Source organism: Triticum aestivum, chromosome 1A (assembly GCF_018294505.1).
Source record: "Triticum aestivum cultivar Chinese Spring chromosome 1A, IWGSC CS RefSeq v2.1, whole genome shotgun sequence".
Lineage (NCBI taxonomy): Eukaryota > Viridiplantae > Streptophyta > Magnoliopsida > Poales > Poaceae > Triticum > Triticum aestivum.
The window spans coordinates 59,878,879-59,905,784 of NC_057794.1; the positions used below are offsets into that span (position 1 = coordinate 59,878,879).

The 26,906-nt window shown below is 46.9% G+C and overlaps 4 protein-coding genes across 4 annotated transcripts; all 4 read right to left on the bottom strand.

Annotated features, from left to right (window-relative positions):
• Window positions 1-6,432: 6,432 nt before the first annotated feature.
• LOC123189832 (UPF0481 protein At3g47200) lies at window positions 6,433-8,279 on the bottom strand. Its single transcript, XM_044602340.1, has one exon. The coding sequence runs from the start codon at window positions 8,187-8,189 to the stop codon at window positions 6,663-6,665; it is 1,527 nt and encodes a 508-aa protein (XP_044458275.1). The 5' UTR covers window positions 8,190-8,279; the 3' UTR covers window positions 6,433-6,662.
• Window positions 8,280-8,584: 305 nt separating this feature from the next.
• LOC123189842 (beta-carotene isomerase D27, chloroplastic) lies at window positions 8,585-10,917 on the bottom strand. The gene is made up of 8 exons (XM_044602350.1): window positions 10,629-10,917; window positions 10,457-10,549; window positions 10,033-10,137; window positions 9,823-9,922; window positions 9,578-9,669; window positions 9,415-9,495; window positions 8,999-9,067; window positions 8,585-8,864 (listed from the first exon to the last, which is right to left on the bottom strand). Exons 1-8 carry the CDS (start codon window positions 10,773-10,775, stop codon window positions 8,724-8,726), a joined length of 828 nt encoding a protein of 275 aa, XP_044458285.1. The 5' UTR covers window positions 10,776-10,917; the 3' UTR covers window positions 8,585-8,723.
• A 1,778-nt stretch (window positions 10,918-12,695) lies between these two features.
• LOC123125029 (protein Rf1, mitochondrial) lies at window positions 12,696-16,575 on the bottom strand. Its single transcript, XM_044545868.1, has 4 exons — window positions 16,362-16,575; window positions 14,525-16,187; window positions 13,298-13,574; window positions 12,696-13,205 (listed from the first exon to the last, which is right to left on the bottom strand). Exons 1-3 carry the CDS (start codon window positions 16,573-16,575, stop codon window positions 13,331-13,333), a joined length of 2,121 nt encoding a protein of 706 aa, XP_044401803.1. The 3' UTR covers window positions 12,696-13,205; window positions 13,298-13,330.
• A 2,179-nt stretch (window positions 16,576-18,754) lies between these two features.
• On the bottom strand, window positions 18,755-20,844 carry LOC123092757 (protein Rf1, mitochondrial-like). The gene is made up of 3 exons (XM_044514615.1): window positions 20,496-20,844; window positions 19,417-20,333; window positions 18,755-19,057 (listed from the first exon to the last, which is right to left on the bottom strand). Exons 1-2 carry the CDS (start codon window positions 20,842-20,844, stop codon window positions 19,525-19,527), a joined length of 1,158 nt encoding a protein of 385 aa, XP_044370550.1. The 3' UTR covers window positions 18,755-19,057; window positions 19,417-19,524.
• Window positions 20,845-26,906: the final 6,062 nt, after the last annotated feature.

Here is a 26,906-nt window from a genome sequence, read left to right on the forward strand (position 1 = left end):
ATCATGTTTTTCTATTTTGTTTTACAAACCCGTCGTTTTTTATTATATGTATAATTAACTTTTTCTTTACTCACCATAATGCCACGCACGACCCATCTAACCACGTGAGGGGCCCCACAGGCGGGCTATCTTCCCGGCAGCGCTACACCAGCCCATTTTGCCAGGTTCACAACGATCTTTCCCCTTTTCTCATTTCCCTTTCCAAATCCCTAGCCCTCCCTCTCTATTTGCGCCTCCAAATCTCGACGGCAAAATCATGACAGCGAGCTGGGCGTCGGGCGGCGGCGGCTGCGGCGAGAAGAGCGGTGGCGACCGCAAGTTAGGTCGAACCCTGGGTCCTGCAAGCAGGTGGGAGGATTCAGTGGCATAGGAGGCAGCAGCGGCGGATCTAGTGGAACAGGGGACGGGGGTTACGTGGGCGGCGGCGGGCCGGGAGAACCCACGGCTAGGGTTTCTTCAGTGCTACACTTTGGTGGCAAAAAGGTAAGTTCTTTACCGTTGTTCTTTACATCCCAGCATTATAGCCCATAATTCATCACATGTGGCCACGACAAGCTCCATCTATGTGGTCATCAGGAAACTCCTAGTGGCCGTGTCTGCGTAGATGCAGACAATTTTGGCAGCGCACTCGGGGGATGTGTGTTCGAGGTTAGTCTACTGAGCATGATCTTCAAACTAGTACTGCTATTGCGGTCAAGCTGCAAAAAAGTTCAATGTTTAACGCTTGCAGCGACAAGTTCAGTTATAAAATGACTTGAATTGCTCATGATTTATTTAGGATGATATCACTTCTGAGTATGTTGAATGGGTTGATGGGGAGTGGGATAGCAAAGAAAAGTCAGTCATTAAGTATCTTGCCATGAAGAACAAGAAACTGGAGACTAAGATTACAGAATATGAAGCTGAAATTAAAAGGAATGAGAAAGAAAAAAGGGCAATGGTTAAGATGCACAAGAAGATATTGCTCTATAGGGATAGGATTTTAGGATTTGGAGGTCTTCTGTATCTTGGCCTGCTTGCCATTATGATTGATGTCATAGTTAGCAAGTAGATTGTTCATAAAGTTATTGACATCATTGTAATTGACATGATGAAATGCTGCTGAATTATTTGCTATTCAGTTTATGGGCAAAGTGTAACAGAGATTGCAACATAAATAACATGGGGCCATCATGATTGGTAGACAATGCACTTTTGGCATGTTCTATATTTGGCAGACAATGCACTTTTGGCATGTCCTATATTTGACAGACAATGCACTTTTGGCATGTTCTATATTTGGTATGTGATGCACATGGGCACATCACCTAGCAACACTACTGATTTATGCAGCAGCCCAATTCATTGTCTTGTTGCAACATAGGAGCAACATCTAGCAGCTTCCATACAATACTGAAGCAAAGCAATAATACATATTCAATATTCTGAAATTTAACCGAACTTGACACTTAGGGTGACCAGTAGATATTCATTTCTTCAGCCACAAAGAACCCGACCAAACCGTACCGATTGCATAACTTATATGCTTACATATAAAAGCATACCTAACCAACATCAAACCCAAAATAATGTTAACTTATATGCTGAAACATATAACAGCATACCTAACTTAAGATAACCAGCAGCTTCCTCCTCCTTCAGCAACTGTGCCCATCTTCACTTCTTCAGAAATTTGAGGCGGCGTGAGCAGCGCACCACACACGGAGAAGCCTTCTTCATGACCGCCGTTCTGTTCGACACCTGCGCCACCTGATCCTGAGCCACCTCCTCTTCTTCCACATTCACTATGTCAGGGAGGAGGGGAAGGAGCTCGACGTCGATGGGCATTGTCTTGCCACCCTCGACGGCGACCGGCACTACCATCTACACAACGTCCTCCTCGCCCTCCTCATGGTCATCAGGGATGACCAGTACCTCCTGCACGTCGTCCTCCACGACGTCAGAGCCCAATGGCAGCACTGGCTTCGACACATGGCGGACCTGGTAGTCCGGGCTGACGGGCGCAGGGAGAGCGAGATCGACGTCGATGCGGTCCGCCCTCGACGCGATGCGTGCTGAATCTGGCTGCAGCGTCATGGTGGTAGAGCGGTACATCCACCACCTTGCGCGCTAAACAGGGGAGTCGCTCAGCGTGGCCTCTCGCATTGCCCACACGAGTAGGACAGTCGGCGGGACACCGCGGCCGTAGAGGAAGGCGCGCTTCCTCTCGGCGTCGGTAAGGATTTTGACGAGGCCACGCGCGTGGTTGACCAACATCTCCGTGCTGGGGAACCAGCCGCACACCTCCGTCAACTGCGCGCGCCACCCCTCATCATCGTCGGCGAGGTCCATCATCGCTCTCTGCCAGCCGAGGCTTCTCTCCATGGAGGCGGCTGCAGCGGTCGCCGGCGAGGGTATTCTCGATCTATTGTAGGTGGGGATAAGAGGGGAGTTCGAACCGGCGCCCGTGGGAGGTGGGTGAGTGTGTGGTGGGGAGGAGAGTGGTACAGTTACTTATTTAATGGCATTTAGGACGTGGGCAGGGGAAATGTACAATATTCTTTCTACCTCCCGCCCCGGTCATTACACAGTAAAGAATTTTTTGATTTTTGTTTAGAGGGAAACATCTTACTTTATTTAAACAAAGACTGGGATCTCGTCTGCTAATACACTAAGGATACAATCAGGGGGCGAAAGCCTCCAAACCAAAGAAACAGAAGCGCCTACAGCTACCTTAGCCAAAGTATGAGCCGGCCGATTAACACAGTAAATAATTGAAGCAAGTGTTCTACTCTTGTTCCCTCTCTAATTATGCACATGATAGAAGACAAGCTAAGTTAATGAATGATACAAAATTTAATAATCCACAATGCATACAAACACTTACTTCTGATTTAGTTTGCATTTCTTGCTATGTCTAGTGTGTCCAACCAAGTTGCAAGCGCCGCACCGGGTTTTCAACTCATCAATAGAGAGTGGTCTACCATTTTTCGAGACAGGGCGGCTCTCATCTACCTTTGTTGCACCTTTGCTTGACACTTTCATAGGATCTTTAACCTCAATCATGTTGCCTTCATCATCGTCCACATATTCAACTGCACACTTACTGATGCCATTTGTTTGCTTCAACAAATTTTCCTGTAGCAGATCATACTCATGACTCTTAGCTATCACATCCTTCAAACTCTCCTGTAACTGATCCCACAAAGCAGGGTGTTTGCATGCCGCATGTATAGCTTCAGACGCTAACACACTGACCTGGCTATATTTCATTCTTTCCCGGGCCCCAGTCCAACCAAATCCCAACAGATCGCTTGTGCGCCTCGCGGGCAGTCCCAACCTTGCTTCTTTTGTGAACCGAATAAGAACTAAACACTTTGGTATTTTAGATATGTTCAAGTGCTTCAGTACATGGAATATGTGCTTGCAAGGTAGACCCTTTCGAATCATTCTTTTGCAGCTGCACCTTATAGTTTCTGCGGAATTTACTGGTGTATACTCCACCCAAAAACGGCGCCTCCGGTTATTCTTCCAGGCCATGATGTACTGCTGTGATTCATCTCCCAGCTTTATTTCTATAATCTCCATGCCATCAATTTTTTTAAGATCATCTTGCAACATATAGAAGTTTGCTGGAGTGAAGACGTGAGAAGCAGCTATCTCAAGTTCCCTCGAGCTAGTAATTGCCACCGGTAAACTCTGTGAGGCCGTGCAGTCATCTCGCGCCTCGTTTTCACGGATACGCACAACGGTGTTCTCATAGTGCAAAATCATATCCACCAGGGTCATTTCACCGTCTAGGTGGAGGTGAAGGCATGAGTTCAGGCTTTCACTCTGCTGGTTGCTTTTCATGCCAAGCCAAAACCCCTCTGTTAGATATGCCGCGGCCCACAGTCTCCTCTTCTTATACATCCGCCTCAACCATGTTACAGTTTTTTCCGACTGCCATCTTTTGGAAAATGCGTGCCATCTCTCCTCAAACGTGGCCGTGGACGTGCTGTAGTACAGAAGAGTTCGGAACTCCTTCAAGGACTTGTGACTGAGGTGAATCTTCATATTTTTCTCTATGTGCCACGTACATATACGGTGCCACACGTCTGGCAAGACTTCGCGAATTGCCTTGATCATCGCAGCGTCGGCGTCTGTGATAACACTCTTAGGCATCTTTTGACACATGGACCTCAAAAAAGTCTGCAGAAGCCACACGTATGTCTCCTCGGTCTCGTCCGAAACTATGGCACAACCAAAAACAGTGGTCTTCCGGTGATTGTTAAGACCAACAAAAGGTATGAATGGCATACCATAGCGGTTCATCTTGTACGTGCTGTCAAATACAAGCACGTCGCCGAAGTCCTCATAGTCATGACGAGACTGGGAGTCGCACCAGAACATCCTATTCAAATGTCCTTCCTTATCTAGCTTGTACTCGAAAAAGAAGCTAGGATCCCTCTGTTTCCTACTGGCCATGATGCCTATGGCTGTGGCAGCATCACCTTTTGAAAGCAGCTTCCTCTTCTCCTTGGCGCAAAGGTTGTATATTTCACGCCTGGTAAAACCAACACCGCTGTACCATACATGTTTGCTGATGAAGCAATCCATCATGTCGTGAATTCTAATCCCTGCAGCTCCCATGGACATTATCTCATGCTTCTGGTACTCTTTGATTTTTCTGTGGGACCAAAGAAAAGGTACCTCGTTTGGTCCTGCCAACATATGGCTATGCTTATCCTCAAAACTTTCAACATACCAAACCCCACGCTTTTGGTCAAGCTTGACGGTCAGGTGCGCTTCACAAAAGCAGCGTGTCTCAGCTCTGAACCTACGGTTGTGTCCTTCCTCGGTTAGCAACTTGCTGTCACGTTTCCCTTGTCTTGAACAAACAAACCGCCTATAACGCATATGACATGACTCTGTTTTGCTATACCTAACCTTATTCTTTCTAATGTTGAAACCATTATCTCTAGCATAGTTGTTGTAGGAGTCATACGCAGCATCGTGAGACGTAAAGATCATTTCCATTATCTGCATGAACATATCCCTCTTATCATCTGCACTGGCAGTATCTTGAACATTCTTTGCCCCATCATCTTGTATCACCTACACAATCAAACCACAGCCATGAAAACAGATTTCTATGATTTAACATTACTTACTTCCATAGAACATTGATTACACACATACCTCACTCATGATGACCGACGACTCGGACTGCCTAGAACCAGGTGCATCTAATGATTCGTCGTTAAGGCCTGTCTCCACGTCGGATTCACCGTAATAGTCGTACGCATTATGACATTCCAAAATGAACTGAAAAATACAACACAAATACATAATTACTTATCATATAATATTCCAGAAGAAATTCAATTTGCATGCCAACAAATTTTTTCACTTACGTACCTGACTAATGTAATCTTCATTCGAGAGCTCCGAGTTGTTTTCCTGATCATCATCAAGCTCATCGATCTATAAATTTTCAACACAAAGATTTAATGTTGTCGAATGCCACCAAAAAATTACAACATGACAATGCCACTCACATTAAGATCGTCCCATTCGTTCCCATTCTCTGACCGATCTTCACGATCTGAATTTTCATCATCTGACCAATCTTCTATCCAGTCTTTCATCAGTTCTCCAAACTCCATGTCTACCATGATATCAGTTAACTCCTCGTCCGCCATTTCCTACAACCAATAATATGTATCATCACATGCGCAAACATTATCAATGATGAAATATAAAACACATAGCACACGATCACGGATGTTATGTAAACAACCGCAACCGAGGCTGTTCAGATCTGCCAAACTTAGTAAGGAAGATGGCCACGGTACCCGTCGTGATCACTTTCAATCGCGAGGAACTGCACGATCTCAAAACCTAGCTAGATCTGTGATTACCTCTGCCGCCGGATACCTAGGTTAGCCGCCACATCAAATAACGATACTGGTGGTGCACACAGCCGACGGCAACCGACGCTACGTGGACCCAGATCACGAGGAGCAGCACTACCGGAACAAGATCCACGATCGCATGCGCCGCCGGGTAGCTAGGTTACCCGCTCCGCTAGGTTAACCAGTGCCACTGGCGCGGCGACAGTTCGTTCGATGTTGCCGCGAGCAAGACTAGAGGGGGGACGCGGGATGCGGTACCTGTGCGCGATAGTTGGAGATTCACAACATTGTCGCGCCCGCCGTCCGACGAGATCGCCGGCGACGAGATAGCCGCCGGTGCAGATCTACTACGTGACTTATGGAGTTGCGTCAATGCTCACGAGATTGATGGAGCTGCTCGCGTGAATGATTGGATTCGGCAGGTCTTACGTGGACGTGGGGTCGTGTGATGTTTTTTTTTCGGACCAGGGTACTATACGTATACGGTCTGGGTTATACAAGGCTAGACAGGGCTTGGATCTGGGCTGCGGCGGGCCAGGAAAAAAACAAATTCACGGGGACAAAAATACCCCTCCGAAATTAGGTTAGGGGGGAGCACCGGAGCAGGCCTCAGTTTCAAAATAGGGTAGAACCTAAGATGACATCATATTTTTTTTCCCCTCTAATGCAAGCAAGCATGTGCATGTGAAGAGAAGGTTGAAGAAACTAGATCTATGGGCTACATAGTCCTATGGGCTACATGGGCATGCAGTTCATAGTTGGTAGGAGGCCCAGAAGAATAGATGATCAATGGTACTTGAAGGCTGCGTAGGTCTGGAGTATGGTTGAGACACCGGAGACGAAGGTGACCAAGGCCACGAACTCGGCGAGGAAGGTGTAGTAGTTGCGATCCGCGTAGGTCCAGCTCCGGCTCCGCTCCCTCAGCTTCTCCACCAGCACGCACAGGTAGCTCGACGTCAGCAGTTCGCCGCCAGCCGCCAACTCGCTCGCGGCGCCCACCATCCGGAAGAACCTCACCACCTCCTCTATGCTCTGGTTGCCCGCGCTGCCGTCCTGCTGCACCACCTCTGCCGCCAGAACCAAGCCCGCGTCCTCCGCCGTCTGTACGAGCTTCGTCATGAAACACATGTACGCCGACACGTCGGACAACGTCTTCGCTGACGCCAACGCTGACCGCTCGAACGCCATCAGGTTCAGCAGGAGTGGCGCCGTCCGGAACTCGAGCCGCAACTGCGGCAGCACAAGATAGTCCCCGTCCGTTAGCTCCACGACCAAAGGGACCGGGCCCATCACCGACGCGATGGCCGCCACGCTCGCCGTTATGCCCCTGACGCGCGCCTTCTTGAACTCCAGCCGCATCCGCTTCATGTCGCTTGCCGACGGCACGTCCTCCCGCACATGCCCCCTGCGGCCCTCGGGGGCAATCCAGCGCAGCAGAGGCGCCAATACCAGAGACGGTAGACCGCGCACCAGCCGCCTTACCGCCTGCTCCCAGCCACCGTCCAGGATGTGAGGTATCGGACGCCACCAGCTGGTCCGCGCCGCGGTGACCATCTCGTGGAGCAGGTGCAGGACGTGGGAGACCCCCTCGGCGGCCAGCAGCTCCTCGCTCATGCTGCGGCCCTTCTCGCCGGCGAAGTTGTACAGCACGAGCTTCATGAGCAGCACTGGCGCGGGGTAGCCCATGCACTCGAACTCCGGCAGCTTGGTGCTGGCGATGAGATCAACGAGCACGAAGAAGGGCATCTGGTTCTCTGCGAGGATGAGGTCGACGGAGAGCTGCGTTGGGCCGAAGGGCGTGGCGTGCAGCGACGGCTCGTCCCGGGCCGTGGCGACGTTCACGAGGTGCTCGATGATGAAGCAGCCGTCAAGCACCATCATCAGGATGAAGTCATCAGTGGCAATATCGACGACCTCCTCGCTGGCGTACATGGCCCGGGCCTCCTGCTCACGACCGGCGACGATGCGAACGTACTCCTGGATGACGGCGAGGTGGTGCGTTGGGTCCGGGTGACCACGGGAGATGAGGCTGTTGAGGTAGGCCACCTTGAGCCGTTCGGCGGGGCGGAGGCGCCGATCCTCACGGTTGTGAAGCGGGCCAATGGCAACGAACCACGGCGTGTAGGCGTCGGGGTTGCTGTCACGGTGACGGGCAGGGACACGGGACACCCGGTGTCTGCTCACCATGGTCCGGTGTTGCTCCTCCGCCGCCACGTCCTCCTGCTTCTGCATCAGGCTGCGCGCCAGATGTTCGATGTGCACCGCGACGTCGCCGCTGCCGGTCATGCCTCCACCTCGCTCTCTAGCCATCATTCGTGATGATGGTGGATGATCACTTTAAACATATGCAGGGCTACATATAGAGGGGCAGAATGGAATCTAACGCAGAATGTAGTATGCTTATATACAAATATATCCGTAGCTTCCGTCAGCGATAAAGATGGCATGGGGGAAAAGTGTGTGCTAATTCTTTTCTTTACTTGTACATGCAGATCATACGAGATTCATTCATCGTCTTTGTGTAAGCAGTGCCCAACCTTGTTATTCGACAAATCCTTCAACTTTATCATACGAGGATTTGAGGGACTAAAACATATACGAGGATTTTTTGAAAACTCAAAGCTCATCAACTTTGACCAAGTTTGTGGAGAAAAATATTTACATCTAGAATGCGAAACATATATCATTAGATTCATCATAAGACGTAGTTTCATATTTTATATATTTGGTACTGTAAATGTAAATAGTTTTCTCTACAAACTTGATTACAATGTTTGACTTTCCAAAAAATCTATAGACACTACATTATGGAATGGAGGGAGCATACATACTTCGGGAAACAGCAGATCAAACCTGGGGGCATAGACCATCTGGGCCACCGCTGCTGCCAAGCTCTCTGCGCCGTCTCGCGTTTGTGCATATGTCCAAGCATGGTTCCTTCAGGGCCTTGTCGGTGTCGATAGGTGGGGGTGGAACTCCAAAGTTGAACTACAACGAGCAACAATTGTTATTGGAGAGTGCTTCTTTGGTGGCACTTGGTTGCAGAAAGGGATAAAAACGAGCATAGTTGTGAGCTTTTGCTTTAGCATAGCAAGATTACATGATTCCTGAATTCTCTTTACCTGGCAGCTATAGTCTTCAAAATTTGGCTCCATATACAAATCGACGCCCATGTGATCGTTGAAGAAGGTCTGAAAGATAGGAGTAAAGATAGACATCAGTTTTTAATAAAAGCCGCTAAATAAACTTCTAGGCGAAGGAAGTATTTTTCTTTTCTGAAGCTCCAATGCGGGATTGAAACTTAACCATTCAAGGAGCATTTCTTGCTGGATCTGGTACAATTTTGGGTGAGAAATAAGTTTTCAAGATCTATTCACAATTAGGAAACATCGACGTTCTCAAGCGGTTTCAGTAAGCAGATTATACAATTCCAGTTTGCTAAATTGATATCACATGCCTTTGGGTTTGGGAGACGAAGTTATTGCAGAAAAAAGGCTGCGGACAAGTACAAATCTAGAAATACAACCCATAGACACACCTGGGTTGGCAGTTTGCACGTATTGATACAAATGCCAAGACATTTGCTCTCTTCCAAATATTTACACTTCTCGACAAACACCTGGCAATTTCCATAATGACATATTAACAATTCGAAAGTCTTCGTGAACGAAATGTAAATAGAAGACAGAAGAGATCAATACCCCACTTGACAACGACTTCCCATTGGGCAGTGCCACAGAATTCACTGAACATGTGCCCATCAGCCATTGGCAAGAAAGCGCTGTTGCTCTAGCTTCAGGAGTCAAACGGATTGAAAGTAAGAAAAATAAGACCACCGATCACGCTAAGTTACGGTAATTTAATTCTGCAGTTGATCGCTACAGAGAATTGAGTCCTGAAAGTATTACATGCACAGCCTAAAATGTCTGACTTGCAATGAACTCACCTACCATCATGGATGCAAGTTGGCCATTAGCAATTGGTGCTAAAAGTGCTTTGAAAAGGACTAGCAACAGAGGGGGGAATAGTGCCTGGAGTACTCGGACCTGAAATTTGTAGAAAGAGATACAGAAAAGGATAGATAACTGATATTAGCTTTTTAAATCCTGTAAATATGGCAGAAGAGGATTACAGATGAATAATAGAAGTGGCATACAGCTGATTGCTCAGTCTCCGAAGCATTCTTCCCCTTGATCATAAGGCGATTCGCAACTTCAATCAGCCCGTCGTATCCAGGCTTTTGAGAATCCCACCCAACCTCCTACAGCTTTGTGTACAGAGAATGAGAGAAATTAACAGATTTTACAGATGTAACAAGCACAACAGCAGTGGTTTAGTCTCGTTTTATTATTTCATCATGTTCAGTCCAAATAACAGCAAGAATTGAAATGTGTTGCATGTGAGTCGAGAACTGAGGTTCAGATTAGCCAAATCTGTATCATGTCATAATTTCTGCAGTCAACCCCATGAATCGGGGAATCGCTTCATATCGGCACTGAACAAAAATCACTTGCATGGCGGAGAGGAGATAAGTAGCCAAGTAGAGAGAAGAAGGGGACGGGTGGATCGACGGCGCTCACCTCCACCATCTTGGCCCGGAAGAAGACGAGGAGGAAGTCGTCGGCGAAGGAGGGCCGGTACTCGCCGCCCTTGCCGGACGGCGGCGCTTCCACCTGAAACATCACCACGAATCAAGAAACTGCGGTGTCCCTTCCAGGGCATCGAGGCTAGCTAGAATACCTAATTACGTACCGGCGGCGAGGAGCAGTAGAGCCGGGAGGCAAGCCGACGGCTGGGTCCCCGAGCTGATGGGGCTGAGGAGGACGGAGCGCGAGGTGGGCAGGATGGGAGGGCGGGGAGGAGGTGGACGTGGAGACGGCTCGTGGTCGGAGTCGCCATGTGCGTGGACTGGACAAGCGCCGGCGAGCGAGCTCCGGCTGTTGGCCTGTGACAAACCGTAGGAATCAACCAGTCAGTGCGTGGTGGTGGTGGATAGCCGGCGGAGGCCCACACGTCAGCGACCTCCCCTCATTCCTTTTATTTTTTTTATGTTTAATTCTCCGGGCTGCAATGCGGTCCAGACTACCGACCGACTCTCTGCCAGGCCCCTGTATCCCTTTTGGCCCAAGAAATCGATCCGCCAAAGCAGTGAGGCCAACTCCGCGACCATATCTTGTCCGCCCCGGTCCGTTTGGGGTAAAAGGAACAAATGAGCGTGCGCAAACGGACTTTTGTCCGCTTTCGACCCATCCCCGGCCCAAGTTTGTGTCGGTTTTGGAGTGAAACGGACAGCGCGTGGACGGGCGGGACGCGTGCGCTTGTCCTCCCCTGGCCTGCCTGTCGGTGGGAGAAACCAACCCCTCACCCCCACGCCCATTTGGCGCCATTTTCCACAAACCCTCCCACGTCCCTCCCTCCCACCCCCTCTAAGAGTGGCATCGGCTCGATTCAAAAGAGATGGTTGTTCATCCAACAAGAGTGCAACAAGTATTACGCCGCATTTGAGAGCGTTGAAACACGGCCCGTGAGTGGTCTCGGCGTTGGGGACATGGTATGCTCTCCTCTTCCTAGCCCTTTCCTTACTACGGCCATGACACTTCGGTCGTGTATATGTTTGCATGTTCACTTGTTGTTGATCATGTGATTTAGGCATTTCAATCTTTGGAGGCATTCAAGGCCCGGCACAATGACAAGCCATTCACTCTTACGCATTGTTGGACGATTATCAACAATTGCCCTAAGTTCAAGGACCAATACCGTGAACTACAAAGGAAGAGAGGACTAAAGACGGCCAAGTACGCCGGAGGGGGAGATGGCGAGGCCTTGAAGAGGCCGAGGGGCAAGACCAACTCCAAGGTTGATGACATACGTGATGCCTCATCCATGGCATTGCATGACACTTTGCATGGCATGATGTCCCAAAAAGATGTGAGGGACGAGAAGAAGCGGCAAAGCAAGGAGGAGCAAATGAAGCAATACCAAGACCTTCAAACAAAGAAGCTTGAGATGGAGGAGGCGGCCAAGAGGAGGAAGATCGACATGAAGGAGGCGGCCCGGCAAAGGCAGATCGACATCGAGGCCGACAATGTCAAGGCCAAGCAGAGGCAGCTCGACATCGAGGCCATGAACGCCGCCACCAAAGCGAAGGAGGTGGCCCTTGCGATCATGAGCGTGAACTTGTCGAAGATGAGCGACAAGACGAGGGCCTGGTTTGAGGCCAAGCAGAAGGAGATGCTCGAAGCCGAAGGTCTGAACTAGGTCGTCCGATCGGCCATGGCCGTTCTTTTTGGAGGCTGGCATGGGTGCCGCCCGCCCGCTGGGCTGCTGGCTGTGTGCCGGCGAGAAAACATTCATTTTGGTGGCCGGCTGTGTTGCCGGCCGCTGGCTGTGTTGTCGGCGAGTACAACTATTCATTTTTGGAGGCTAGCTGTGTTGCCGGCCGCTGGCTGATGCCGGCGATGGACGTGTAGGCCGCTGGCTCTGTTGTCGGCGTGATGAACCGGGGCCGCTGGCCTGAACTAGGGTTTGGCATTTGAAACGTTGCTTCTGCTTTTTTAAATAGACACGGACAGGATGGGGCAAATGGATGCGGCCGCGCGCTGGGCGCACGGCCACCGCATCCCAGGACACGTCCGGACATGACCCCAAATCGCTACCCAAACGGACGTCCGTTTGGGGTCGCGCGGTGGAGTTGGCCCGACAAACTCAAAAAAAAAAAAACTCAAGAGACGACAGAGACTACCACCAAATTGTCCAAAAGTTTCGCAAAAAAAAAGTCCAAAAGCACACAGACTTACTAATTCCTCCTAGTGGAAAAGAACAGAGCCTACAAAAATCTCTTAAGCAAAGAATATTTTACTAAAATCTGCAATCCATGTACTACTACACAAGACATACAAGAGTTTTACACAAAAGAGGGGCCAGCTTAACTAGCTAGAATACAAAGTTTCAGCTACCATATATGTAGGGATTGTGTCTTGTCTTAATTTCCAGGGAGCTAGTCTTGACAGGAATGGTTCTAGTTCATGTCCCCAGATGATTGAGAAAAGCCCGAGCAAAGACTCGACAGCATTCTTGGTGGGGTATAACAAGGAAAACAAAAATGTCTACACAGAATCTTTGTGATGCATGTGAAGAGTAAATCAAAGGAGTATTAACAGTCACTCCAGTTGGTATCAAATAAAGCCTGAAACAATTCTCGGAATTTCGCAAACCAGATTAAGATCATCAGTGAACTGTAACAAACAGTCAAACACAAACTTGTCCAGAACATCTTCACAGAGCCCGAGCAGAGTGTTGCCAACCCCATTGATGCCAGTCCAGCAAGATCTGAAGAGATAATAAAAATTCTTCTCAGTGTGGATCAACTTGACAAAACGAATAAAGTTAAGGAATATAACGTTTGAGTGTCAGGTTATTACATCATGTTTTGTGCTGCTCCTGTGTCTTTGCTCTCACTCTGATCCCCAGGCTATGTTGTAAAACAACTGACTTTCAAGTTGTAAAAGAGAAAGTAAAAGTCGCAGCAGTGGAGCATTTAGGGCACCAAAACCAGACAGGACTGTACATGTGCGTGAGAGCAAGAATTTCTCGTCAAGCAAATGCTTTAGTTCCTTCTCCTCTGTCACCAAAATGGTGTTGGTGCCTTGTGGACTTAAGCGAAAACTCGCACCGGTGAATTCTTGGCTATACATTTCCCTACATTACGAGGAGCAGGAAATTTGTTAAATCTTCAATGAAGTGTGCTCTCAATAACAGAAAGATAGCATACTGGCAATACTTTTATTACCTGTATTCAACAATCTCTTTTTTCTCAAACATGCAGGAGATATGTGTATCATTATATTAAGAAGAAGAAATGGGACAAGAACCCATACAGCAGCCATTCAAACACGCTACGCACGCCACACTATTGTTCTTAGACTACATTCACGCCTGTTTATCATTAAAAAAACGATCAGACAGGACTACGACCAAACAACTAAGCTCCAAGGGCTAGGGCAGTCAAGGAAGAGAGGCCCCGTCAGCCTGCAATCTTCTAAAGACATCACTCATCGCCGGCAGTGTATTCAAAAATCTCCATCAGTGCTACTGACATCATATCCACTAAATGAACATAGCATCAGCAATCTCAAAAATCCCTTCATTAGGGACCCGTTTTCCCTGACATATATCACAAATTCCCCACACTTAAAGTAAATCTACCCTTGCAGGCATAGCTGAGAATGATATCTGCTAAAAATGCATTCATATCAAGGAAAGTGACTGTTTTAGAGATATTATAAAATCCTGGGTGGTTGAAACAAACCATGCTAGAAAAGCTAGAATTGGTGTTCATTGTGCTTCTTATGGAAAGAGCACCTATATATACCTTCCCTGTTCAACCAGAAGCCATTATCCCTAAAAATGCAACCAGTTCTGCTAGACTATGTGGCCCACCTTTCCATGCCCAAAAAAGCTTAATAGATACACAGATATGAACTGAATGAAAAAATGAAGGACCGATTTTCTACAAGCAACTAATTTGCATTTATTATACCAGCAGGAGACCCAGATGGCAATGGAATAAATAAACTGTACCTTCCAAGGAGTTATACACATCCAATGAATCAACTACTCAACTGTGTCTGACTCCAAAATATTGATACCTTTCAGGGAGTGATTTTATTTGCTCATGATATTTTCCTTCCGTTGAAAATAGATGCCTCATCAACAAACCAGTTGAAGCTTCAAGTGAGATGCTCTTCCCATCAACTTTAGACAAATAATTTCCAGCCTTGACTATCTCACCTTTTTCTAGCAACATTCTAATGATATCATTTAACAGAACAGAGCTGGGAGCATAACCACTCGTCTCCATTGATGAGAACATATGATCAGCTTCTTCCATTGATCCTTCTTTTAAAAGATTTGTTATCATTATTCTGTAAGTAGAAGCATTAGGTACCAATCCATTGGCAGATATTGCAGCAAACAAAATGTTAGCTTCTTCTCTTCTTCGAACCCTGTACATTGCATCAATCATGGTATTGAATATTGTAATATCGAACTTCACATCCACTGCACCTAATTTGTGGAACAGTACGATTGCTTCCTCGGTGCAATCATTCCTACAAAGTTCTCCAAGAATTATACCGTATGTGGAAATGCTCACTGTTGTTCCATTTTCAATTATCTGATGGGCAATCTCCGCAGCTTCCTTGCTTCTTCCATGGTTGCAAAGGGAGGACACGAACGAGTTGCGAGTAACATCATCTAGTATAAGACCCCGGCTTGTCGTTTCTCTGAATATTTTTACTGCCTCTTCCCACCAGCCCAAAGAGGAATATCCCTGGATGATACACTTATATGTCACGTTGTTGGGTCGAACATCATTATCAACCATATGCCGAAGGAACGACTCTGCCTTGTCCATTGCTCTTGCCTTGCACAGCGCATCAATCACTTGGGTGTATGTCACCACATTAGGCTTAACTCCTTGCTGCACCATTTCATTGAACAGCTCGCATGCCTTGCTTACTTTGCCTTCCTTGCAGAAGCCGTGGATGACAGTGCTATACGCCACCACATTAGGGGCGCAGCCACCTCCCTCTTTCCACATCATCTGGAGCAGGCCGAGCGCTCGCTGGCTCCTGCCATCGTCACACAAGACCTTCAGAACAACGGAGTATGATAAAGCATCAGGTACACGGCCGAGTTCAGGCAACCTATGGAGCCGCACGCTGACAGCCTCGTCTGTCCGTTTTGCGAGGCAGAAGCACTTGATGAGGGCGTATGCGTCGACGCCGTCTGTCCTCAGGCCCGTCCTGAGGAGGCGGCCGAAGAAGGCAAGCCCCAGGCCAGGGCGGCGCGCGCGGCAGCAGCAGCGCATGAGGATGCCGTAGGTGTGGGCTGTAAGAGGCGACGCATGTCCATGTGGGCTGGCTCTCGGCACAGGCGGTTGAAGATAGAGACGGCGAGGGAGGGGCTGTCTCTGCAGGCGGCGGAGGCTGGAGCACGGGCAAGGGCCGCGAGGAAGCCGTTCAGGGCTGGACCAGGGACCGGGGTTGGCCGCTGCAACAATTCGTCGAACAGGTGGTGTGCGTCTGCCGGGCTGAGCGTCCCGGCGCGGACGCGCTCCGTGGCCGCGGTGAGGGCGGCGCTGGGATCCCAGCAGCGTGGGGGCGCCGAGGTGGAGGCGGAGGTGGAGGAGAGGCGGCGGAGGAGGCGGGGAGTGGGCGTGGTGGAGTGGAAGCGAGGCATCACTGCCATGGACACCGTGTTTGGTGCTTGCGGAGTGGCCGAGCGTTTTCCATTTTGGACTTAGAGCATCTACAACCACATATGACAAATACGACCCTCAAACACCCACGGTCAATGATCGGATATGCCTTAAATTTCACTTATTGCATCCGGACATCTCATACTAGATTCTTAAATTCATACAAGAACATGCAAACTAAAATAAACCTACGTACTACGTCGATCAACTAGCTACTCGAGTACTCGTCGTCAGAGATGTCAACGATCTCCATACCCGGCTCCGGCAGCATGGGCGCCAGCTGCATCTCCGCCTCCTCCGCGCCTCCAGCTGCTCCGCTCCGGCCTCCTCCGCGTCGAGCTCGTCGAGGAGCGCGTCGATCTCCGCCTGCTGCCGCCGGAGGAATGTCCGGTTGGCCTCCACATAGGCCTCATATCGGATGGCATGCTGCTTGGTCATCTCGTCGGACTAGGCGGCGACGAACTCCACCTCCGCCTGCTCCATGTTGAAGGCCGACACCTGCTGGTTCGGCTCCTCCACCTCCTCCTTGTCCTCCACCTCCATCGGAACCATCTCCTCCTCCTCCTCCTCCTCCGGCTCCGGCGAGTTCGGAGGCAGCCCGGCAGCAATGCGGGCGGCGCGCGCCCGCCCGGATTTGCTATTGGATCTCGTAGTGGCGCTCCGGCGTCAGCATGGCATAGTACGTGACCTTGCTCTGGACCATGGTGGAGTGCCGGAGCGTGGACAGAGCGCTGGAGCAGGAGAGGGAGGAGGTGGATGGGCTCAGACTGGCGGCATGGAAAGAGGGAGGGGGTTGGGTTAGGGTTGCGGGACGCCGGCCGGCTTAAATAGCCGAATTTCGTCTTAGGCGGCGAATCGGAGCGGCGCCACGCGGTGTTCACACTGCAGCAACGGACGCGGTGTCCGTTGGACCGCCCGGTTTCCGATCGTTTCCGTGTGGGATCACGCCGTCAAGCCGACGTGACGGGCGTGCCCAGACACCCCCATATCCGCCCCATATTTGGGCTGGATATGGGGGGTGCCGGTCAGTCCGGGCATTTAAGGACCGTTTGAGAGGCCCTTCTGGGTCACTGTAAACTTCTTGTATGGAGCGTAGTGTTTTCACGAAATCTTCAACAAAATCAAAGGGCGGGCCGCAAACCAAACCATCACACCTAAATCAAGGGTGGATTATGTAGCACTAGAGAATGGGCCTACGCTTGGTTAAGTTTCTGCAACACAAACAATTCAACTAGTACTGTCAAAAAATAAATTCAACTCACGAGGAGCCAGCAAGGTTTCTAATTTGAAAAATCAACACATGTAGTGGAAGTTGTGGCCTCCTCCTTTGTTAGTGGTCTTCAGGTTGCACCAACAACTTTTTCGAGGAAACATATTGGATTAGAATCCCTCGACGCATGAATATTGCGACTGAACATTTTTTTTTCTTTGTTTACCATCTGCCCCGAACAATCTTCATACAGCCCCCACAAAAAAGTAAAGAACAATCTCTCATACAGCCCCCACAAAAAAGTAAAGAACAATCTTCTTACAGGGAAATGATCCTCCCTAGGACACCTGCCTTCTCAAATTGAAATGTTCATCAACACCACAGGATCATCCTCATATAAATGGTTTATGCCAAGAGCAGTAGCACAGTAGTGAACGCCATCAATGGATCTAACTGTATTCACCTAATTAATAAACACGGACAGGCCCTCAGCATAGATGATAGCTATGGAGATAACGGTTTTAGCATCATACCTTTGATGAAGCTCCACTCTACACAGTCTTACGCGTTGTTCATATCAAGCTTGACCCCAGCCAACAATTATTTTCCCTTCCTCTTACCCCTAATATGCTGTGTAAACTCAAAAGACAGGAGGATGTTGTTTGTCATCAATCTTCCCCATCTTCCTGATAAGAAGGCACTCTGAATTAGTTCAGGTAAAACTAATTCCGGGAGATTCACCAAAACCTTGGAGATAATTTTATAAGGAACGATAAATGAGATTATGGGCTGAACTCTCTTTTAATCTCATCGGATTTTTGACTATCGGGGTGAGGGTCACCATTGCCTCCCCATACGGATAACGTATCTGTTTTCAGAAAATTCAGTACCACATCCTTAACTCGCTGCCCAAAAAGATCCCGTAATGTCTTGTAAAAAATAGCTGACGGCATTCCATGATACAATTAAGAGCATCTTCTATTTGTTCCTCGCTATTAGCATGCCAGCAGCATGTGTTTCATCTCATGTGTTATCCTTGGCTCAATAGCATTTGGCAGCTCTAGCTATCTGGAACCTGCATGGGAAGTGAAATGGCCTTTCTAGTAGTTACTACCAAGAGATTTTAACTACAAGAGAAATGACCATTTTAACATCACCTTTCAGCTTTTCAAAATTTGTTAGTTTTCATCCTCTCTGAAAAACAGGAAAGAAGTATGAAATACTCCGATTTCCTTGTACAGCAAATCATTGGGAGCATACAGTTTCCAGTACAGGTTATGCTGATCCTTAGGTCTCTCCAACTTGTACTTTAGTAGTTGTTTACGAGAGCTTAGCAATGTTGTGCGCGTATTCTTCTTTAGCACTTTCCTGGCATAGAACATGCACATAGAGCATAGAGGCAACATCAATGTGAACCTCCATTCCTCCAAAACCACAGACCAAAAATACATGAGCTAGGAACACAAGACTTTTTATCAGGGTGCATCATCTATTCTGGAAGTGATACCTACAATTAATATTTGAGGTTGGTACATCATAACCCTTCGTGATGGTGTTACCCAAATAAAAATACTCTATGGCAGTACGAGATTACAACAATATTACTTGGAGGAAACTTCAGACATTGGATGGAATTGTGCAGGCATATGTCTAGTACTCCGTATTTCATTTCAGATGCATCAGGCTATTAACAATGATGCAAATCCCATCCTAAAACATGAAAAACAATAACAATTAGTATTCATCACATTTTATATCGTAAACACTCATTGCTTACTCATCATGTAAAGTGCACTATGTAAATGGTACTAGAATTACAATTGTAGTGGGTTTAGCCTAGCATAGTCATGTAGTTAGTTATTTCGATAATCATAATGCACATGTTGGATACTTGTATATCATGTAATGTGATGCCTAATTTGCAAGGGAAACAGAAGTTTAAGAAAGAATTACACAGTTTATGGTTTGCAGTTGAATAACAAATTAAGAAATTGGATGATTGAACAACTCTATTAATTAATACTATATAACAAGAAAACAAAAATGAACTGAATGAAGGAATGACTGACCGATTTTCTACAAGCAAGTAATCGGAATTCCTTAACCCAACAAGAGGGCCTGATGGCACACAATAACTGAACTGAGCCTTCTGAGGAGTTATGCCCAAACACAATGCACTACTCAACTGTAGCTCCACCAAAAAATTGATACTTTACAGGGAGCAATTTTATTTTCTCCCTATATTTTCCTTCCCTTGAAAAGAGACGTATCAGCAGCGAAGTAGTTGAAGCTTCAAGTGAGATGCTCTTGCCATCAACTCTAGACATATAATTTCCAGCCTTGACGACCTCACCTTGTTCCAATAATATTCTGATGGTATCATTAATAAGACGAGAGTCCGGAGCACAACAGCTCTTCTCCATTGATGAGAGCATGTTTTCAGCTTCTTCCACTAATCCTTCTTTTAGAAGATTTGTTATCATTGTGCGGTAGGTAGAAGCATTAGGTACCAATCCACTGGCCGATATTGAAGCAAACAAATCATTAGCTTCTTCTCTTCTTTGAACCTTAAACATTGCATTGATCATGGTATTGAGTATTGCAACATCCAATTTTATATTCATTGCACGTACTTTCTGGAACAGCGTGATTGCTTCATCAGTGCAATTATTTCTACGAAGTCCTTCAAGAATTATAGCGTATATTGAAAGGCTCACTGTTGTTCCACTTTCAATCATCTCATGGATCATTTTCTTCGCAGAAGCAGTTCTCCAAGCACGAAACAACCCATTTAGTAAGGTGCCATATGTAGCAGTTGTAGGTTTAATTTTTTTATGCATCATTTCGCTGAATAGTGTCAACCCATCATCAATCCTTCCATTTCTAGAATAGCCATCAAGAAGGGTAGTATATGTATAAACATCAGGCTCAATGCCAGCTGATACCATGTCATCAAGTACTTTGAATGCTTTATCCATCTTGCCAACTAAACAATATCCGTCAATCAGTGAAGTAAATGTAATAACGTCAGGCCTCTCACCAATGTTTATAGCCAAGTCGAAGATACTGTGTACATCTGTAACTCTTCCTTCTTTGCATAGACTGTTTATTACTGAGCTGAAGAACACAATGTTTGGACGAGGCATACCTTTGTTCATCATTTCAGAAACCAGCTCCTTCACTTTCCCCAAATCACCATGTGTACAGAAGCCCTGAATTAGGGATGTATAAATAGCCACGTCCGGTTGTAATCCCGTAGCAATCATCTCATTTAATTTGCCCATTGCATCAGACAGCCTACCCATTCTGCAAAGTGCAGCTATTACAGTTGCATAGGTGCATACATTCGGACTCACTCCTTGTTCCCGCATTTTGGTAAATATGAGCATAGCTTCATGCATCATTCCACATTTAGCATATGCATCAATTAATATGTTGAAAACATTGCAGTCAGCTACAATACCATTGCCTTCCATTGAATTAAAGAGATTAATCATATCAGCTAAGCATCATTCGCTAGCATACCCGTGAAGAAGAGTAGAGTACACGACGATATTAGGTTTAAGGCCCTTGGGGGTCATGGAGTCAAAAAATTCTGCAGCTTCTTTGCTTCTTCCATTCTTGCAAAGGGAGTACATGAATGAGTTCCATGTATACATATTTGGTCGAACACCATTATCAACCATCTGCTGAAGGACCAACTTTGCCTTGTCCATTGCCCTGACCTTGCACAAGGCATCAATAATCGAGCTATATGTCACCACATTAGGCACAATCCCTTGCTGCATCATCTCATGGAATAGATCACATGCCTTGCTTGCTTCCCCTTCCTTAAAGAAAGCATGAATCACTGTGCTATACGCCACCACATTGAGGGAGCCGGCACCTCCTTCTTTCCTCACCATCTGGAGCAGGTCGAACGCTTGCTGGCTCCTGCTATCGTCACATAAGCTCTTAAGTACTATAGAGTATGAGATGACATTAGGCACACATCCGAACTCAGACATCCTATGAAGCAGCACGTTGATAGCCTCATGTGTCCGTCTTGCGTGGCAGAGGCACTTGAGGAGGTTGTTGGCGACGATCTGGTCTGCCTTGAGGCCCATCCTGAGGAAGCGGTCGAAGAAGGCAAGGCCTAGGTCCGGACGGCGTGCACGGCAGCAGCTGTCCATGAGGATGTTGTATGTGCAGACTGTGGGCGGCACCACCCGCGGTCCTGCTTCTTCTCGGCAGACGCGGTTGAAGAGGCCGAGAGCAAGGGAGGGTCCATCTCTGAGAGCAGCGGAGGACGGAGCGCGGGCGAGCGCGGCAAGGAAGCCGTTGAGGGAGCGCTCGGGGACGGGGTTGGCCTGTAGTAGCAATTCGTCGAACAGGTGGTGTGCGTCTTCAGGGCTGAGCGTCCCGGCGCGGGCGCGCTCCGTGGCTGAGGCAAAGGCCCCGCGGGGATCCCAGCGGCGTGAAGGCAGGGGGAGGAGGCGGAGCATGGGCGTGGTGGGGTAGAGGCGAGGCATGGGATGGGCACGGCCGGGAGAATATCTGGTACTTCCATCCTTATATACTCCCGGTGCTCCATGTTTAAAAATATATCTTAAATATTTCCAAAAATTTCGGAATAAAATGTGAATGTTCGCAAGGAATGTGGCTACAACTCCTAAAAATTTCAGGTCCAAACTTGAAATGTACATTGAGAAACAAAAATGTGAAATCCAGATGTGAATAGTGCCAGCGTTGATTCTGTCTTTTTCTTTACACTATTCATGCAAGATTTCACATTTTTGTTTCTTAATGTGCACTTCGAGTTTGGATCTGAATTTTTTATGGGTTGTAGTTACATTTCTTGCGATCATTTATATATTTTTTTCTGATTTTTTAAACATTTATGAGTGATTTCTTTAAACTTGGAGCACCAGGAGTATCCCAGGATGGGAGTACCTGATATTTTCCCGGGCACGGCCTTCGCGTTCGCGCTGGTGGAATGGTGAGGAGAGGTGCGTGACTGAGAGGAGTCTCCGCTGTAACAAATCGGAAACGGGTACAATGGTCTCCTCGTGTGATTTTTTTATTTCTCATACAATGAAATCCGTCTTTTATAAAATTAAACAAAAAGATTAGCAAATAAACATACTCCTACGCTTATGTGGGTGCCTAATCACTCATCGAACATTTCTTTTACATGTCATCCCAAATGAGTTTCTACTGTCGACATTGCCGATAAAGTGTTTATCTACACATCGTAAATCGTAATATGAATATCGTCATTGATGTCTGTTTTGAGCACTTAAAATTTTGAATTAGCATAACATGTACTTATCATTTATGATTGAACTAAAAAAATAACATGAACATTTAAAAATACTTTTCATGTGAGAGATGTCTAAGTGCAACTATGATAATCTATCGGTTGTAGTTTATTGCAATGTTTAGGCATGGCTATGTAGATCAAACTGATGTGATCTGTTTAGATAATAAATGGATGTAATAATGTGATTAGTGTAAGTATATTTTGCGCGTTTAATGATTAAGATCTATTATTATTATATACTAAAGCACAATCTAGAGAGAGAAAAAATAGAGAGGTTGGCTAGAAAATACCACAAAGAGTAAAACATATGGGTGTAGTTCATGTGGACCGTTAACTGTAAAACGACAATCAAGGGGTTAGATCTAACTCATAAGAGGAAATGCATTGCTAGCATGATTTGGACATTACGTAGATTTAACATGTATGATCAGTTATACTTCTTCCGTCTTAAAATAAGTGTCTCAACTTTGTACTAATTTTAATACAAAATTGTACTAAACCTAAGACACTTATTTTAGGACGGAGAGAATATATGATAATGTAGATCTAAAGATTATGGAATTATTAGACACAATTAAGAGAATCTATAGAATGTGATTATGTAGATCTAACAAGTACAACCGATTTAGGTGAGGTTACGCAGATCTAGCAATTGTGATCTACTAATAGAGAGATGATCGATCGGCATGTGTTTTTGTTTATGGGAATTTCTAGCACATCTCTGTACTTTTTTTACCGTACTATGGTTTTAGTATTTAATAATAGATAGATAAATTATTAAAACCTATTGACCATATTTATTAATCACATTGAGGTTCATCGGACAGATGGTTAGATGTTTTACCTTTTTTTGGTCTGGAAAGTGGAGTGTCGTAGTTTTACGTGATATTAAATCAATATGAAATTATGTTCCATTTGAATATATTACATTCATACCGGGATAATTTTTTAGTTGCAAGCTGTCGTCGGAGCTGGTTGTAGTTTTATGTGATATGATTTATTTTTTTACTTTTTTTAGAGTGAAAAACGTCATGGAAAACCCCTATTGCACCATTTTCATTTTTTTTTTATAAAAGTAGGGCATTGTATGAAAACAATACATAATAATGTACTCCCTCCGTCCCATAATGTAAGACGCTTTTGCAAGCTAACATATCTTGCAAAAACGTCTTACATTATGGGACGGAAGGAGTATTAAATTTGTTCAATAAAAATGGTACTCCCTCCGTTTTTATTTACTCTGCATATTAGAGTTGACTGAAGTCAAACTTCGTAAAGTTTGACCAAGTTTATAGAAAACAATATAGACATTTATCATAATAAATCAATATGATGTGAAAGTACATTTAATAATAAATCTAATGTTGTTGATTTGTTATTGTATATCTTAATATTTTTGTATATAAACTTGGTCAAAGTTTGTAAAGCTTGACTTTGACCAAAGCTAATATGGGAACTAAATAAAAACAGAAGGAGTATAATGGATCGACCAAATGAAAACTTTAGTCACAAGCTATAGTTACAGTTAGATGTTTTTTGTGTGCAAAGACGACGTGTTGTAGTTTTATGTGAATGTGATATGAGTATTAAATAGGAAATTATGTTCCGCTCAAAATACATTCATGATGTCAAAAGAATATTTTGTTGCAAGTTGTGGAATGTAGCCGTGTGTCATTTTATGTGGAATGAAACTAATACTAAATATATCATGATACATAATATAACTGAGAAAAAGTGTTTCGCTCCGCTTTAGATTATAAAGCAACATCCAACCGATACAACCAGCTGGATGGGGCCGCAGCACAAACAAGCCCAAAATAAAAAGGAGAGAAAGAAAAAGGAAACAAATGCCGACGCCGGCATCTCAACTAAGCAAAGATGGCCGACATCCGCTGCACCCTCCGGAGAAGTACCACCGCCCGCCAAGCACTCCGAAGCCTCGTGTACCAAGCAATATCTTCATGAAGAAATGCGACGACGACGACGCCGTTGCCCGGACAAGTCCTAGGGTTTCCCTCGGTACGCGGATGGCAGTGGGGAAGGGGTATCACCGACGCCCCTCAGGAGGGTCCGGCAACGCCCACGGGCGTAGCCGTGCCGGTGGCGAACGAGCCGCTAGAGATTTCTCCCGCCCCGGAACCACCGCCGCCACCCCACACAAACGGAAGCGCACCGCCCAACATGCCGCCCACCAACCTGTGACCACGGATACTGCACCATCTTCACCGTCTCACTGAGGCCACCAACACGAGACCTGGAGGTAGGACGAGAGGACACCGGGCTCGGCGGCAACCGCAACGCATCCGACAGGACATAGCGACAGGGACTTGCCAAGCCACCACTGGCCCGGCCGAACCCCAACGGGTCCGGACAGTCCCTGCAACCACGCTGCAGCACATCGGCCGCCGAAGCCATCACCACCACAACCACGGCCGCCTCGCCTCACCACCAGGAAGCTACGCCGTCGCGCCCCGGACCACAGGCTCGACCCAGCCCAGATGGGGCCCAAAAGGGCCCAGATATGGGCCTAGCGGGTGCCGCCGGCCAGCCGCCCACCGCGCTGAAGGAAATATGCCCTAGAGGCAATAATAAAGTTATTATTTATTTCCTTATATCATGATAAATGTTTATTATTCATGCTAGAATTGTATTAACCGGAAACATAATACATGTGTGAATACATAGACAAACAGAGTGTCACTAGTATGCCTCTACTTGACTAGCTCGTTGATCAAAGATGGTTATGTTTCCTAACCATAGACATGAGTTGTCATTTGATTAACGGGATCACATCATTAGGAGAATGATGTGATTGACTTGACCCATTCCGTTAGCATAGCACTTGATCGTTTAGTTTATTGCTATTGCTTTCTTCATGACTTATACATGTTTCTATGACTATGAGATTATGCAACTCCCGTTTACCGGAGGAACACTTTGTGTGCTACCAAACGTCACAACGTAACTGGGTGATTATAAAGGTGCTCTACAGGTGTCTCCGAAGGTACTTGTTGGGTTGGCGTATTTTGAGATTAGGATTTGTCACTCCGATTGTCGGAGAGGTATCTCTGGGCCCACTCGGTAATGCACATCACTATAAGCCTTGCAAGCATTGCAACTAATGAGTTAGTTGCGGGATGATGTATTACGGAACGAGTAAAGAGACTTGCCGGTAACGAGATTGAACTAGGTATTGAGATACCGACGATCCAATCTCGGGCAAGTAACATAGCGATGACAAAGGGAACAACGTATTTTGTTATGCAGTTTGACTGATAAAGATCTTCGTAGAATATGTAGGAGCCAATATGAGCATCCAGGTTCCGTTATTGGTTATTGACCGGAGACGTGTCTCGGTCATGTCTACATAGTTCTCGAACTCGTAGGGTCCGCACGCTTAAAGTTCAATGACGGTTATATTATGAGTTTATGTGTTTTGATGTACCGAAGGAGTTACGGAGTCCCGGATGAGATCGGGGACATGATGAGGAGTCTCAAAATGGTCGAGACAAAAAGATCGATATATTGGACGACTATATTCGGACATCGGAAAGGTTCCGCGTGATTTGGGTATTTTCGGCAGTACCGGGGAGTTACGGGAATTCGTATTGGGCCTTAATGGGCCATACGGGAAAGGAGAGAAAGGCCTCAAAGGGTGGCCGCACCCCTCCCCATGGGCTGGTCTGAATTGGACTAGGGAGGGGGGGGGGGCGCCCCCTTCCTTCCTTCTCCTTTTCCCTTCCCTTTCCTTCCCTCCTACTCCTACTACTTGGAAGGGCTCCTAGTTCTACTAGGAAAGGGGGAATCCTACTCCCGGTGGGAGTAGGACTCCCCTAGGGCGCGCCATAGAGAGGGTCGGCCCTCCCCCTCCTCCACTCCTTTATATACTGGGGCAGGGGGCACCCCAAAGACACAACAATTGATCTCTTGATCTCTTAGCCGTGTGCGGTGCCCCCCTCCACCATAATCCACCTCGGTCATATTGTAGCAGTGCTTAGGCGAAGCCCTGCATCGGTAGAACATAATCATCATCACCACGCAGTCGTGCTGACGAAACTCTCCCTGAACACTCGGCTGGATCGGAGTTCGAGGGACATCACCGAGTTGAACGTGTGCAGAACTCGGAGGTGCCGTGCGTTCGGTACTTGATCGGTCGGATCGTGAAGACGTACGACTACATCAACCGCGTTGTGTAACGCTTCCACTTTCGGTCTACGAGGGTACGTAGACAACACTCTCCCCTCTCGTTGCTATGCA

What these genes read in the sequence shown, in the direction of transcription:
- LOC123189832 (XM_044602340.1), bottom strand. Translation starts at nt 8,189, where the DNA reads ATGATGGCTAGAGAGCGAGGTGGAGGCATGACCGGCAGCGGCGACGTC.
- LOC123189842 (XM_044602350.1), bottom strand. Translation starts at nt 10,775, where the DNA reads ATGGCGACTCCGACCACGAGCCGTCTCCACGTCCACCTCCTCCCCGCC. An exon ending in ACTTGCATCCATGATGGTAG is followed by an intron (nt 9,670 to 9,822) that starts GTGAGTTCATTG and finishes TGACTCCTGAAG; the next exon opens with CTAGAGCAACAGCGCTTTCT. An exon ending in CGTGCAAACTGCCAACCCAG is followed by an intron (nt 9,068 to 9,414) that starts GTGTGTCTATGG and finishes CCTATCTTTCAG; the next exon opens with ACCTTCTTCAACGATCACAT.
- LOC123125029 (XM_044545868.1), bottom strand. Translation starts at nt 16,575, where the DNA reads ATGACCAAGCAGCATGCCATCCGATATGAGGCCTATGTGGAGGCCAAC. An exon ending in GTTGACATCTCTGACGACGA is followed by an intron (nt 16,188 to 16,361) that starts GTACTCGAGTAG and finishes ATGTGGTTGTAG; the next exon opens with ATGCTCTAAGTCCAAAATGG. An exon ending in ATAAAATCACTCCCTGAAAG is followed by an intron (nt 13,575 to 14,524) that starts GTATCAATATTT and finishes CTCGTAATGTAG; the next exon opens with GGAAATGTATAGCCAAGAAT.
- LOC123092757 (XM_044514615.1), bottom strand. Translation starts at nt 20,844, where the DNA reads ATGATTAATCTCTTTAATTCAATGGAAGGCAATGGTATTGTAGCTGAC. An exon ending in TTCTGAAATGATGAACAAAG is followed by an intron (nt 20,334 to 20,495) that starts GTATGCCTCGTC and finishes GATATTGTTTAG; the next exon opens with TTGGCAAGATGGATAAAGCA.